At 40.4% G+C, this 14148-nt stretch overlaps 2 protein-coding genes across 3 annotated transcripts in view; both read right to left on the reverse strand.

Annotated features, from left to right (window-relative positions):
- The window catches only part of LOC131723076 (brain-specific angiogenesis inhibitor 1-associated protein 2-like protein 2), a 31588-nt gene extending 26508 nt beyond the window's left edge, over nucleotides 1-5080 (reverse strand). The window contains exons 1-2 of the mRNA XM_059016411.1: nucleotides 4882-5080; nucleotides 1580-1655 (exon numbers count right to left, since the gene is read on the reverse strand). Of these exons, the coding sequence (XP_058872394.1) occupies nucleotides 1580-1655; nucleotides 4882-4932 (127 nt within the window). The 5' untranslated portion in view covers nucleotides 4933-5080. The remainder of the gene's footprint in view (nucleotides 1-1579; nucleotides 1656-4881) is intronic.
- Nucleotides 5081-9003: 3923 nt separating this feature from the next.
- Nucleotides 9004-14148, reverse strand: part of LOC117965683 (85/88 kDa calcium-independent phospholipase A2-like) — a 31863-nt gene continuing 26718 nt past the window's right edge. For both annotated transcript variants that reach the window (XM_059016441.1, XM_059016440.1), the window contains 3 exons: nucleotides 13099-13266; nucleotides 12494-12567; nucleotides 9004-11332 (listed from right to left, as the gene is read on the reverse strand). In XM_059016441.1, the coding sequence (XP_058872424.1) occupies nucleotides 11164-11332; nucleotides 12494-12567; nucleotides 13099-13266 (411 nt within the window). In that variant the 3' untranslated portion in view covers nucleotides 9004-11163. The remainder of the gene's footprint in view (nucleotides 11333-12493; nucleotides 12568-13098; nucleotides 13267-14148) is intronic.

Raw genomic sequence — 14148 nt, forward strand, 5'->3', positions numbered from 1 at the left:
TGTCATAAATTTGTTGCTGTGAGGTCAGGTCACAGGGAAGCTTTGTGTATCTTGAAGAATTTGGTGAACCCGTCAAGCTACAAGGCTAGACCCGCCCCTGTTAATCATTAATTGATTGATTGTGTTCACTGTTAAATAAAACCAAAATCCTACAAGTTATATTCAACTTGAAGAAGGACAAGTAGATTTTTAAGAAGGATAAGTAGATTTTTCTAGCATTTTGTCCCTTGAACAACACGTTTTTTTTAGAAATTGGCCACCCCTGAACTCCTTTTGAAAATCGGGCCCAATGTGTTATTCAGTCAATCAACCAATCTTTATTTATTATAGCACCCTTAAAATCAATCCTGACCTGAAATGGAAGCCAGTGTAGGGATGCTAAGATAGGGGTGATATAGTCATATTTTTTTTGTCTTCATTGTTCAAGACTGAATAGATTCAATTATTTTAGCCTGTCTGCATACGACATGCCTTTTAAACCCAGGATCGCTCTGTACTTTCATCAGGAACGCTAAAAGAAACGCCTTGAGAATTATGTCACTTCAATTTTCACATTCCTGTTTACATTCCTGCTTGCAATCAGCCTGAGTGATTCTGGGTTCTGTTGAGTTATCACTTATTATTATGATCCTCTAATTCAGCACTATACACCGCGTTCAAATTCCTATTAGCTGTCTGGAGGATCCTAAGTGCCAGGCACTGAACACAGCCTTCCCTGTCCATTCAAATCATGTGACAACCTTTCAGAGCTTTGTATTTATTTATTTATTTATTTATTTATTTATTTATTGTGTTTATACAGCGCTTTTTATACAAAAGTATTGCAAAGCACTGTACAGTACACAGCAGGAAAACAAAATTGAAAGTCTGCCATGTGATTTGAATGCAATGTTCAGGGCACTACAGCTCAAGCTAATTCAAATCCTGATAAAGGCAGATTTATAAATAATAATGACTAATGTGGGAGAATGACACGAGGTAAGATTTTAAAGCCGTGGTCAGCACTCGTGGTCAGCGCAGGGTTCATTTGAGCCAGATTGCACCAGACAACACTATGTATAGCATATACAACACAAATAATGCTTTCCTGTTCCATGAACTGCATGACAAAAGGGTAGGGGTTAGGGTTGGGGTTAGGGTTAGGGGGTTAGGGGTTAGAATGTAGGGGTTAGGGTTAAGACCTTAGGGGTTAGGGTTTAGGGGGTTAGGGTTAAGAGTATAGGGTTGTATTTTTTTAAGATGTAAGATCATAAGTAAGAAAATTACTATTTTTATTACAACTACAAAAAATTGATTCTTAACAATTCTCACTCCTGTTCATCAGATCAGTCAGCCCTCCGCTGGTATTGTTCCAACCTGAAGATTATGTTAAAACAGCTGTGCAGCTACCAACACCAACACTAAGGCAGCAAACCCACAAGCAGATGAGAGCTTGAAGCAATAAGGAAGCTAGTGTAAATCAAGGGCAGTACATTACTCTATAAACAGAAATGCTATCTCCTCCTTAATGATAAGATCCGGTACCTGTTTAATTAACCCCTGCTTTAGCACACCTTTTAAAAAATCTTTAATGATTTACCTTGAAAAGCTTGAATGTAGTTATTCCCCAGTGTGACAAGCTTCTGTAAACTGGGGTTGAGCTGCTCCATTATATTCTGTTAAACATCAAAGCAAAACAGCTGGTTAAATATTACAGACAACATCATAAAAACGGCATTCGGTCATTTGAGATACGGATACTTCATTACAGCTAATGAAACAGGTTGCATTGCGTTACGTAATGGGATTAAGCTGAGTCACCCCCATCGGCTGTTTGCAAGCCAGTTCGAAGAAAAGGAGCAACACTTTGTCCCTTTGACCTTAAAGGGTTATACATGCCCCACAAATAAAAATGATGCTAACTTTCTTGTTTTTGCAATGTGGTGCAGGAAAAAAGGGTTTAAAATGTACTGACAGGCTGGATCTGTTCATCAAAATGATCAGTTTCCTTGTGATATCTGAGTCACTCTGAAATGTGTTTTAAGAAGAAACCGTTTGAACTACCACTCAATTCCTTGTGCACCTTAACGGGTTAAAGACATCGAAAGAAAAACCTCGTAATAACGTGCCAATTACCACAGCGTCCTGCTCTTACTACAGTGCAGTCCGCTTACAAGAATCACACACGTCCCGGTGTTCTTATAAGCGGATGATTCTTAAAAGCGGACCGATATGAATCAAATTTAGTATGAGAATGATACAAGCTTGTTCCCTGGCTGCAGTGTAATGGGTTGACCACTAGATGTCGCGAGTTCCCGCATGTATGCACGCCCACGAAAAATCCACAGCTGCTTTCCTTAACGAATTATGGCTAATAGTCAATTGGTTAACTGCTTATTAAAGTAAATGACACCTCGATAGAAATGTCTTAGCCGATAGCTTTGTGATGGAGGTGTAGAGGAAGGAAGTAGAAGTAACAAAAAGAACCCAAAACTCGAGTAAGAGATCTAGTGTTTGTTCCACATGAAGTACTGTAGTTAGCGCTCCAGCTAAGAGCTAGATTTATTTTGTTTGTTTTATGAGTGGTTGTTTCACCACCGCAGTGTAAGAAAAATAAAACCAGCACTGGTTTAAAACTGTAAATCAAGACTCCAGCCTGATAATTTGCACTGTCCTTGGCCACTCTGTCGCATTACAACTAGCAAAAGCGTGCCAGCAGCAGTTTAAATCCAATATAGAGATGTCAATGGTGCTCAATCAATGGTGCTAGTTTAACTGCTGTGTGGTGTTACGTGCAATGGCCTTTGAATTAAAATGACATTACAGTACAGTATTACTGTGAGGTCTACCACTGCATTTAAGCATCTGTGGCTTACTTATTTTCTGTTGTGATGCAAATCTCACAGTTTTTCATTAAGCGGAGATGCAAAGCTCTGCAATCCCCTCCCCCCTCCTCAACGCGCTGCAGTCCCACTCCCTCTACATGCATATCACACAATAACACTGCTGTACTCAGTATGTATTCAATGAATGTGTATTCACTTCATTGAAACACATTTTCACTAACAGAGAACACAAAAGAACATACCTGCACAGTGCAGTGGCGCAGTCACGTTTGATTACAAACAATGCAGTGTCTCCTGCATTACTGCACTATCCACACTGCGAACATGCCTAATCATGCGAGGTATGATCAAATTCAAATTCAAAAACAGTTTTTATTGGCTGTACACATCTTTGCACTTGATCAAGTATCATATTACATGTAGTCAGTTTGCCCCAAAATGATTCTTACAAGCAGATTATTTTACATTGGTTGGTATAGGAATGATTTGGTCCCAGTGTTTTTGATCACTATATGAAGTTGATTCTTATATCAGTGATTCTTATAAATGGACTGCACTGTATGTAATTACACAGAAATGACTTGATTTGACTACATGGTAACACCATGGCTCAGGACATGGCCATACAATTACACATGCTAGATACAATTGTATCATGCAAGAGCTGCAGCTACTGGTAACAGCATGTTAGCATTTGGTTAACTATGCACAGTGATCGATCGATGTAGCCCACATAATCTATGAAATGACAAGGGGCCACATTTTCAAAGAGTTTACTCCAGTCTTTAATTAACTCCTATTTTTTAATCAGGTAAAACACCTGTTAATTTTACAAAACTAGAACCAAACAACTAAGTGATATACTTCAAGTTCTCTCAAGCACTCTTGATGTGTTTTGCATCTCATTTTGTAACATTAGCATGGGAGTTCATTAATATAAGAATGGAAAAAACTCTTTGACAATATAGCCAGGGTCTGTATGATGACTTTTATCCAGATCTGTTTAAGTATGTCAGAATATCAGAATAGAGGAACATAGGAATATAGAATTACACCATTAGGGAATGCTCTAGCGATCTGTCATAAAATCCAGTCCTGTACACAATCTCAATTAGCGTTAAAGCAAGAGATTTTTACTGTAAACATGAGATTTCCGGTAGTGTCACGGTGTAGCCCTCAAATGGGCACCTTCCTTTAAAGGAAGTTGGAAAGGAAACGCTAATTAAAGGAAGGGGCTGTTTGGAATGTACTTTAATGATCTAAAGGGAGGAGGCTGTGTGGTCCAGTGGTTAAAGAAAAGGGCTTGTAACCAGAAGGTCCCTGGTTCAAATCCCACCTCAGCCACTGACTCACTGTGTGACCCTGAGCAAGTCACTTAACCTCCTTGTGCTCCGTCTTTCGGGTGAGACGTAGTTGTAAGTGACTCTGCATCTGATGCATAGTTCACACACCCTAGTCTCTGTAAGTCACCTTGGATAAAGGCGTCTGCTAAATAAACAAATAATAATAATAATAATAAATGTCATGACTCTTTCACTGTATATTCATCTAACTGGGATTCCCCCAGGAGAGAAATATTGACCACCTTATTAACATTACAACCTACAAGCTCAATGTAGTGAATTGAGGTTTCTACATGTTATACTAGTTTTAATAATCTGCCATGTTTACACCCAGACACTGCTGGAGAGCCCTCTGCTGTATTGGTCAGCCACTGCTGAAAAAGTTTAAAAATACTTCAGCAGGGCAGAATCACTTACAGGTGCCATTCCGTAATACTTTTACTAGCAATAAACTCTTAAAAACTCTTAAAAAGAGTATTATGAAACACGAGAAAATACAACGCAACCAAACTAATGGCTGGTTTCAGTTCTATTCTATTAGGGCTGGTTTCACAGACACCATGAAGCCCTAGTTTTGGAATACATGATGCAGGTAAGGCAGTAAGATTAGTGCTAATCAATAGAACTGAACCCAGCCACTAGTTTGGTTGCGTTGCATTTTATCGTGTTTCGTAATCCTCCAGAATTAACTGGTCTGTTTGTTCCGTACTTACCCCATAAACCTTTAAGGTGGAGCGGTGCAGTCTGTCCCCAGTCAGTGCCATTGTGGATCCAGTCGCAAGTTTAAGGAATAGCAATGGCTTGGTTGCTGTGCGTTACTGCATTCCTTTTGCTTGCAAGCCTCTCCTCTTATAAACTGACAGACTTCCTTGTTGCTCTGCTAGTTCCAGATAAAGTGGTATAAATAATTCAGCAGGGCCATAAACCTGATCTGTACGCTGAGAACAAACACCTGGCTTTCAGCCCAAGGCTACCCCACTCCCATAAACATTGAATACACTGCTGATCAATTCAACAGAGCTCAGAAACACTGAACACACTGCTGATCAATTCAACAGAGCTCAGAAACACTGAACACACTGCTGATCAATTCAACAAGGCTCAGAAACACTGAACACACTGCTGATCAATTCAACAGGGCTCAGAAATGTCTTCATCTAGAGAATGTGGGGAAGCTATAAAAAAGGCCAACAAGATGCTCGGATATGTTGTGAGAAGTGTTGAATTTAAATCAAGGGAAGTAATGTTAAAACTCTACAATGCACTAGTAAGACCTCACCTAGGATATTGTGTTCAGTTCTGGTCACCTCGTTACAAAAAGGATATTGCTGCTCTAGAAAGAGTGCAAAGAAGAGCAACCAGAATTATCCCGGGTTTAAAAGGCATGTCGTACGCAGACAGGCTAAAAGAATTGAATCTATTCAGTCCTGAACAAAGAAGACTACGCAGTGATCTGATTCAAACATTCAAAATCCTAAAAGGTATAGACAATGTCAACCCAGGGGACTTCTTTGACCTGAAAAAAGAAACAAGGACCAGGGGTCACAAATGGAGATTAGATAAAGGGGCATTCAGAACAGAAAATAGGAGGAACTTTTTTACACCGAGAATTGTGAGGGTCTGGAACCACCTCCCCAGTAATGTTGTTGAAGCTGACACCCTGGGATCCTTCAAGAAGCTGCTTAATGAGATTCTGGGATCAATAAGCTACTAACAACCAAATGAGCAAGATGGGCTGAATGGCCTCCTCTCGTTTGTAAACTTTCTAATGTTCTTATGTTCTTATGATTACTGTAATTATTTACTGTCCACCCAAATCCAACCTACCTTTTATGACAGAATTTGCTGATTTCCTCGCTATGCTCTCTGCTAAATATGAGTTATTATACTTGGAGATTTTCATCTACATATATATATAGTGACTCTGGTCCAAAGTCAGTTGAATTTGTAAGGCTCCTAGATTCCCTAGATTTTGTTCAGCATGTTAAAGGACCTTCTCACTATCATGGCCATATTTTAGACCTAGTCATCACTTGTGGCTTAGCCGTTCATCTCCGATCATCTTGCTATCCTTTTTGAGACCAATCTACCTCTATCCACCCAAATTGCTCTGCTGCGTACTGTTAAAAAACAAGTAATACATTCTTCAGCTGTACCAGAGCTAAGAGCTGTCTCATATGCTAAGATTAATACTGCCTACTGCTACAAACGCATAGTGAACTGATGAGGTAGTAGACACTTATAATAACGCCCTGGATAAGGGCGTCTGCTAAGAAATAAATAATAATAATAATAATAACCTTCTGTCAAGGGTCTTTGACAAAGTTGCCCCAGTTAAAACTAGAAAAATCTCCTTAAAGCATTCCTCACCTTGGGAAAATCTTTGCCAAATGAAAAGAGAAGGTCATAAACTGGAAGGCAGGTGGAAAAATAACACATTGCATGTTCATTATGAAATAACACATTGCATGTTCATTATGAAATAACACATTGCATGCTCACTATGAAATAACACATTGCATGTTCATTATGAAATAACACATTGCATGCTCGCTATGAAATAACACATTGCATGCTCACTATGAAATAACACATTGCATGTTCATTATGAAATAACACATTGCATGCTCACTATGAAATAACACATTGCATGCTCACTATGAAATAACACATTGCATGCTCACCATGAAATAACACATTGCATGCTCACCATGAAATAACACATTGCATGCTCACTATGAAATAACACATTGCATGCTCACTATGAAATAACACATTGCATGCTCACCATGAAATAACACATTGCATGCTCACCATGAAATAACACATTGCATGCTCGCTATGAAATAACACATTGCATGCTCGCTATGAAATAACACATTGCATGCTCACTATGAAATAACACATTGCATGCTCACTATGAAATAACACATTGCATGCTCACTATGAAATAACACATTGCATGCTCACTATGAAATAACACATTGCATGCTCACTATGAAATAACACATTGCATGCTCACTATGAAATAACACATTGCATGCTCGCCATGAAATAACACATTGCATGCTCGCTATGAAATAACACATTGCATGCTCACTATGAAATAACACATTGCACGCTCACTATGAAATAACACATTGCACGCTCACTATGAAATAACACATTGCACGTTCACTATGAAATAACACATTGCACGCTCACTATGAAATAACACATTGCACGCTCGCTATGAAATAACACATTGCACGCTCACTATGAAATAACACATTGCACGCTCGCTATGAAATAACACATTGCACGCTCGCTATGAAATAACACATTGCACGCTCGCTATGAAATAACACATTGCATGCTCGCTATGAAATAACACATTGCATGTCCACTATGAAATAACACATTGCATGCTCGCTATGAAATAACACATTGCATGCTCGCTATGAAATAACACATTGCATGCTCGCTATGAAATAACACATTGCATGCTCGCTATGAAATAACACATTGCATGCTCGCTATGAAATAACACATTGCATGCTCGCTATGAAATAACACATTGCATGCTCGCTATGAAATAACACATTGCACGTTCACTATGAAATTCACTATGAAATAACACATTGCATGCTCGCTATGAAATAACACATTGCACGTTCACTATGAAATTCACTATGAAATAACACATTGCATGCTCACTATGAAATAACACATTGCATGCTCACTATGAAATAACACATTGCATGCTCACTATGATATAACCCATTGCATGCTCACTATGAAATAACACATTGCATGCTCATTATGAAATAACACATTGCACGCTCGCTATGAAATAACACATTGCACGTTCACTATGAAATAACACATTGCATGCTCACTATGAAATAACACATTGCATGCTCACTATGATATAACCCATTGCATGCTCACTATGAAATAACACATTGCATGCTCATTATGAAATAACACATTGCACGCTCGCTATGAAATAACACATTGCATGCTCGCTATGAAATAACACATTGCATGCTCACTATGAAATAACACATTGCATGCTCGCTATGAAATAACACAGCGGGGCGCTGTTGTTACTGCTGTACTGCAGACTATGTGAAAACATGCTGCAAAACTAGCAACTTCAACCGATTAATCATGTAAACCTTACCTTTCCTTAAACCTATCTCAAGCTACCACAGTGGAAACTGGGATTTGTAGTTCTTTGTCGAGTTTAATCAGAGATTACACCTTGCACAGGACTACAATCCCACAACTCTCTTCAGAAATTACGCATTTCTAAGAAAGTTAAATAAAAATGATTTCATATCCAAAGTATAAAAGAAAGGTAAGACAAATAATCACTTGGCAAATCGAAATGGATTGTAGTTAGTTTGATCACAGCAGGTTCTATATTAAATAATTAAATGTCAGATTGGTATAGATCAGGGCGCTGCATTGTTTTGTGTTGAGTAATGAACACGTTTTATTCCATTTCATTAACATCAAACAACTTCAAATTAATGAAGGGCAATTACTCTGAAAACACCAGTATCCACACAACCCGAATACCAGTACAGACGGGGCTCTGGATAGATCTGGTGATGACGCTGCTCTGTGCTGTGCTGATAAGGATTAGCAGCAATGTGTATTGATCAGTCCAATCCCTTTGTAGCTCCCTTTTCCCTTTAGCCAGTATAAACAGTGTCAGTCTCTATTACCATTACAGATCATTACAGACAAGATGCTGGAGGATTAACAGAGGAGTGACAAAGAAGCGTAACCCAGAGAGCAGGAAACATCACCCTGGGCAAGAATAAAAACACTGAAACACAACACGCTGCTTTTCTAAACAATACTTTTAATTGACTTCACTTCAAAACAGCAACAACATAAACTTCAGCATGTAAGTACAATAACTTCATTATGTTTGATTTGTAAATAATAATACAGTGCATATATATATATATATATATATATATATATATATATATATATATATATATATATATATATATATATATATATATATATATAATCGATATCAATGTAAGAATTTAGTAATTTAATAGATCATATTTGAGATACACACACACACACACACACACACACACACACACAGATATCCATCCATCCAACAGGAAAGTTTGTAAATGTTATTTTTTGCAGTTTTTGTACAGTTTCTAAATAGTCAGCTGCTGGGGATTTATTAATACACATTAACCCCTAATGCAAACATTCTGCTTAAACTTTTAAGCGTCATTTTCTTGGTATAAACAGGTATTTTCTAATGCTTCTGCCAGATTTTGGGTGAAAAGAAATTGTGAAAACTGAAATCATAACTTCTGATAAACCTGTGAATTTTCCAATAAAAACCTGTACAAACTGAAAACAAGAGCAAACAATATAGCACTGTATTGCACTGTGTTTATTTTATGTATTTGTTATGAAGAAACAGCGCCATCTTGTGGTTAAAGGCCGGTATAGACAAGGACCTGCTCTTTGCTATGCTAAATGAAGGCAGTTTTAAACAGTGCAAATCTTCCATTATCTTCATAGAAACAGAACCAGTAAAAAGAAAAAAAATCTTCAAGTCAGGTTTTTAGTCGATTAAAGACAGCAATCCCAAACAAAAAACACAATATTCACCTAATTTTAGACTGGGCACAGTGGAACTACCCTGTTACCCCATCTAAGAGAAAGGGGGCTCCCTCCAGTCCAGGGCAGGCTGAGGCATGGAGAATGAACTGCTCCCTCCCTCCCTCAGTCCCCTAAGAGAAAGGGTGCTCCCTCCAGTCCAGGGCAGGCTGGGGCATGGAGACTGAACTGCTCCCTCCCTCGTCATCTTGACGTATTAGGTAAAATGACAAGACCTCTCGCCATAGCAACGAAATGGATAAAAGGCACCCTTCCTATAAATGAATCCCTGGGAAGCATGTATCAGTCACACCCTTTCCTGGACAGCCACAGAGTGAACACGCATGTACAGAACTGCACTGGAAGCTCCAGCAACAACATGCTCTGGTCAATACTAGATAGAGCTGGGAGTTGGGCTGTTTAACTGGCCAGGCTGGTCCAAGAAGTGGGAATGCTGCTTCAAGAAAGAAATGTAGGTCACTTTACTGTAACACTGTCTCAAAGACACTGAGAAAGACTTCTGATCGAAACGTTTGGCACTGAATTTATTACGTGTCTTCTAGTATTGCCAATGTCAGCACTGTTGAGTGTTTATCACAACAACCTGCGAGTGAAGCTTTATTTAACCTTCACATGAGAGACAGGAAAAGGCTGGGCACATCTACTCAAGGCCCATCTGGTTTAGAACCGTCGTCCTTGGCAACAGGTCTGAGGAGGAGGAAGTGATGTCAACAGGTCTGAGGAGGAGGAAGTGATGTCAACACTTCATAGAATATTGCTGCATCCTGGGGTTTCCGACATCCTAAGTAACCATTAAGAAACTGTTTAATGTGTGGAGCAATTCTCATGCTGCTGGTCAGCAGGTTACCAGCAACTGCTGGAACTCCCAGTACAGGAATTACACTGTGTTCTGAGTTTGTCTAGGGTAAACCTTTACAGGCGTGGGTGCACGTTTATTGTCTCATCTCTCCTTATAATGCAGCAGCCACAATAGTCAGTTTTGGTTTGAATACAACATTAGCATTTTGTAAAGGTGTTCAAGCTCCGCTCACGCACTTTGCTATACAGTTTTGTGCAGTTTTGAAAGAAATACACATTCTAGCAATCATGTATTTTCAGGACCCGGCAACGCACTGGGGTTAAAGAATCGGTTCACAGGCTATACTTTCAGGTAGTCTGTTACACTTGCACTTCCTAGGTTAATTTAAAAGGCGAAATACTTTAAAACCACCAGAACTGCATTTGACTTTTTGTAACGTATTCTATTTGAAACAGCCTCGTAAAGCAAGCTTTATGATCGGACCCCAGCACCCTGCACAGCAGTGCTGGGTGGTCTTGAACAACTCTCTGGTTCCAGAAGCATGTTACAGAGGAGCTGATCCACTGCAGTTTGCGTCGAGAAGCCAGCGAGCCAGGTGCTGAATCTGCTCCCGCTGCTCATACACGTAGATCTGCGTCTCCCAGAGCATGTTCACGAGGATAGCGTCTTCAATTTCATCCAGCAGCACCTCAGACGAGAACTGGGGGCTCAGCCTGGGAACAAGCAACAGAGCGTCAGGAACAAGCAACAGAGCGTCAGGAACAAGCAACAGAGCGTCAGGAACAAGCAACAGAGCGTCAGGAACAAGCATCAGAGCGTCAGGAACAAGCAACAGAGCGTCAGGAACAAGCATCAGAGCGTCAGGAACAAGCATCAGAGCGTCAGGAACAAGCAACAGAGCGTCAGGAACAAGCATCAGAGCGTCAGGAACAAGCATCAGAGCGTCAGGAACAAGCAACAGAGCGTCAGGAACAAGCAACAGAGCGTCAGGAACAAGCAACAGAGCGTCAGGAACAAGCAACAGAGCGTCAGGAACAAGCAACAGAGCGTCAGGAACAAGCAACAGAGCGTCAGGAACAAGCAACAGAGCGTCAGGAACAAGCATCAGAGCGTCAGGAACAAGCAACAGGGCGTCAGGAACAAGCAACAGAGCGTCAGGAACAAGCAACAGAGCGTCAGGAACAAGCATCAGAGCGTCAGGAACAAGCATCAGAGCGTCAGGAACAAGCATCAGAGCGTCAGGAACAAGCATCAGAGCGTCAGGAACAAGCATCAGAGCGTCAGGAACAAGCAACAGAGCGTCAGGAACAAGCAACAGAGCGTCAGGAACAAGCATCAGAGCGTCAGGAACAAGCAACAGAGCGTCAGGAACAAGCATCAGAGCGTCAGGAACAAGCAACAGAGCGTCAGGAACAAGCATCAGAGCATCAGGAACAAGCAACAGAGCGTCAGGAACAAGCAACAGGGCGTCAGGAACAAGCAACCAGATGGCTGCAGACTAAACCAGAGCTATCTGTGCAGTTACACACTAGAGCCACTAAGTCATGAAATAGAAAGTACAGCAGTGCCTTAGTAGAATGTGCAATTATTAAATATTAGCGCTGGGACAAATATCCAAATTTTTCTTTACATGTATTTGAAGGCAAAAGAAAACATGCCTGTGTCCTCTTGAAATTACACACTTGATAGAAATGAGAAACACGTATCAAAACATGTTTTGCCTGCACTGATTTACCACCTTGCCAGGATATGCGCAAGTTTCTAAAGTGGAAAAATAGCTCAGTCTGCGTGGGCCAGACGTTCCACTACTTGAAGGAAATTATATTTGCAGTCTGTGTGTCTTTCACTCGCTACCGACTGGTCTGTCTTTTTACCTGAAGTAGGAGATATCTGTCATTTCACACCAGGCCCTCGCTCGATCAACTGCTCTCCCATCCGAGTCTGTGCACTGCAGAGAGCGAGAGAGAAGTTAGATCCCAGAACACCACACAGCCATACAGAACATCCTCTAACAGATGCAGGAGAAATCTGTTCCCACAGCACTACCACCGGGACGGGTTTCAGAGGTGTTTCATACGGGTTTCCACTGGCAGCAGACAGACTGAGACCAAGGTATCAGAGAACGTCCTTGGCAAGTTTCATCACACTCGGATAAGCGGCTCTCTAAATACCTATATAAAACTGTAAAGTGTCCGCACACCTGCTGTGGAGTCTGCTCAATTCATCTCAACCAGTGGCAGATCTGAAACACTGTTTAAATATTAAGAGCAAACCTGTTGCAGGGCTGCCCCTTGATAAGGCAGCCCTTTACACAGAATCTTCAGAATGTCTTCTTGCAATGATTCAGATTCAATGGAGGTATCACCATTAGATCAATTGTAAAGACGGGGGATTATCATTATGAGGGTTGTTTAAAGGACCTCGTAATAAAATAGCTTCCCCTCCTGCAATGTGTCTGCTGACCCGGTCCAATACTCACACAGTCCACCAGCATGCGGCCCAGTTCCTTGGCTCCCACGAAGGTCTTGGCGAGTTCGAAGGGGTTGGAGGGCCGGAAGACATCGACGGAGTTCACAGCCACCTGAGGGGGCTTCCCCGTGCCCAGAGAGACCACCACCCCCAGACGAGGAGCCTCGGACCCCCGACCCTGGGGGGAGGGGGGGGTGTTACTGAGCTGATTCATTTGAGACCCAGTTTCATTTAACCCAAGCAGGTTAGCAAGAGAAACAACTGCAGTAAACTAATCTGAACCAATTTAAACAAACAATACAAAGAACGTAGTCTTGTATAACCATGCTGTATATGGACTGTTGTGTTCCACAGAAAAGATCAAAGCATAAATACATAAATAATAAAAAAAATATCTAATTGGGCTGTATTTAAAGAACAATATCATTACAGATTATGGGCTTTAGCTTTATAATTAACTTTCCTATTGTAGCCTGTTTCAAAGACATCTCATTTCTCCTGCAGCCTGATCTGAATTAAAACAGAGTAGGTAGCGTTCTGTAGTGTGAAAATGAACACACATTAAACAAATAGATATCAAATACTGGTACTGTTCCTTCTGGTACAAACATTACATTTGATATCATTTAAAGCTCTTAAAGTCCCCCTACATTGTATTTTCCTTCCCCTGACTTCTCCACAAGTCCACAGTGGCTTCTCGCACACTGGGATACATTCTCATACTTTTCTTTTTTTAAAGGAAAAGTTAGAAGCAAATTAAGACTACGTAGAAGCTTAGTAACTTTTCCAGGTGCGTTTGTCCATTTAAAAAAAAAAAATGTGGCAAAAAAGACCTTAACTTAATAGCTTTGACATATTAGCCAAAAAACTGCAGAAGCAGCACACTTATAATTGAATTATTATAAGGAAATAATTTGAGGCAGTCAACATGGGGAATCAGGTTTCAGAGAGTATTAAACACTTTATGAACATATTCATAAGGCTTTATTTAATGTAGTGCCCAGTATAAGGATTTAATGCTAGACTGGCTGCAGTACCAACCTTGTGTTTCAGAGCCTTA

Source organism: Acipenser ruthenus, chromosome 53, assembly GCF_902713425.1.
Source record: "Acipenser ruthenus chromosome 53, fAciRut3.2 maternal haplotype, whole genome shotgun sequence".
NCBI lineage: Eukaryota > Metazoa > Chordata > Actinopteri > Acipenseriformes > Acipenseridae > Acipenser > Acipenser ruthenus.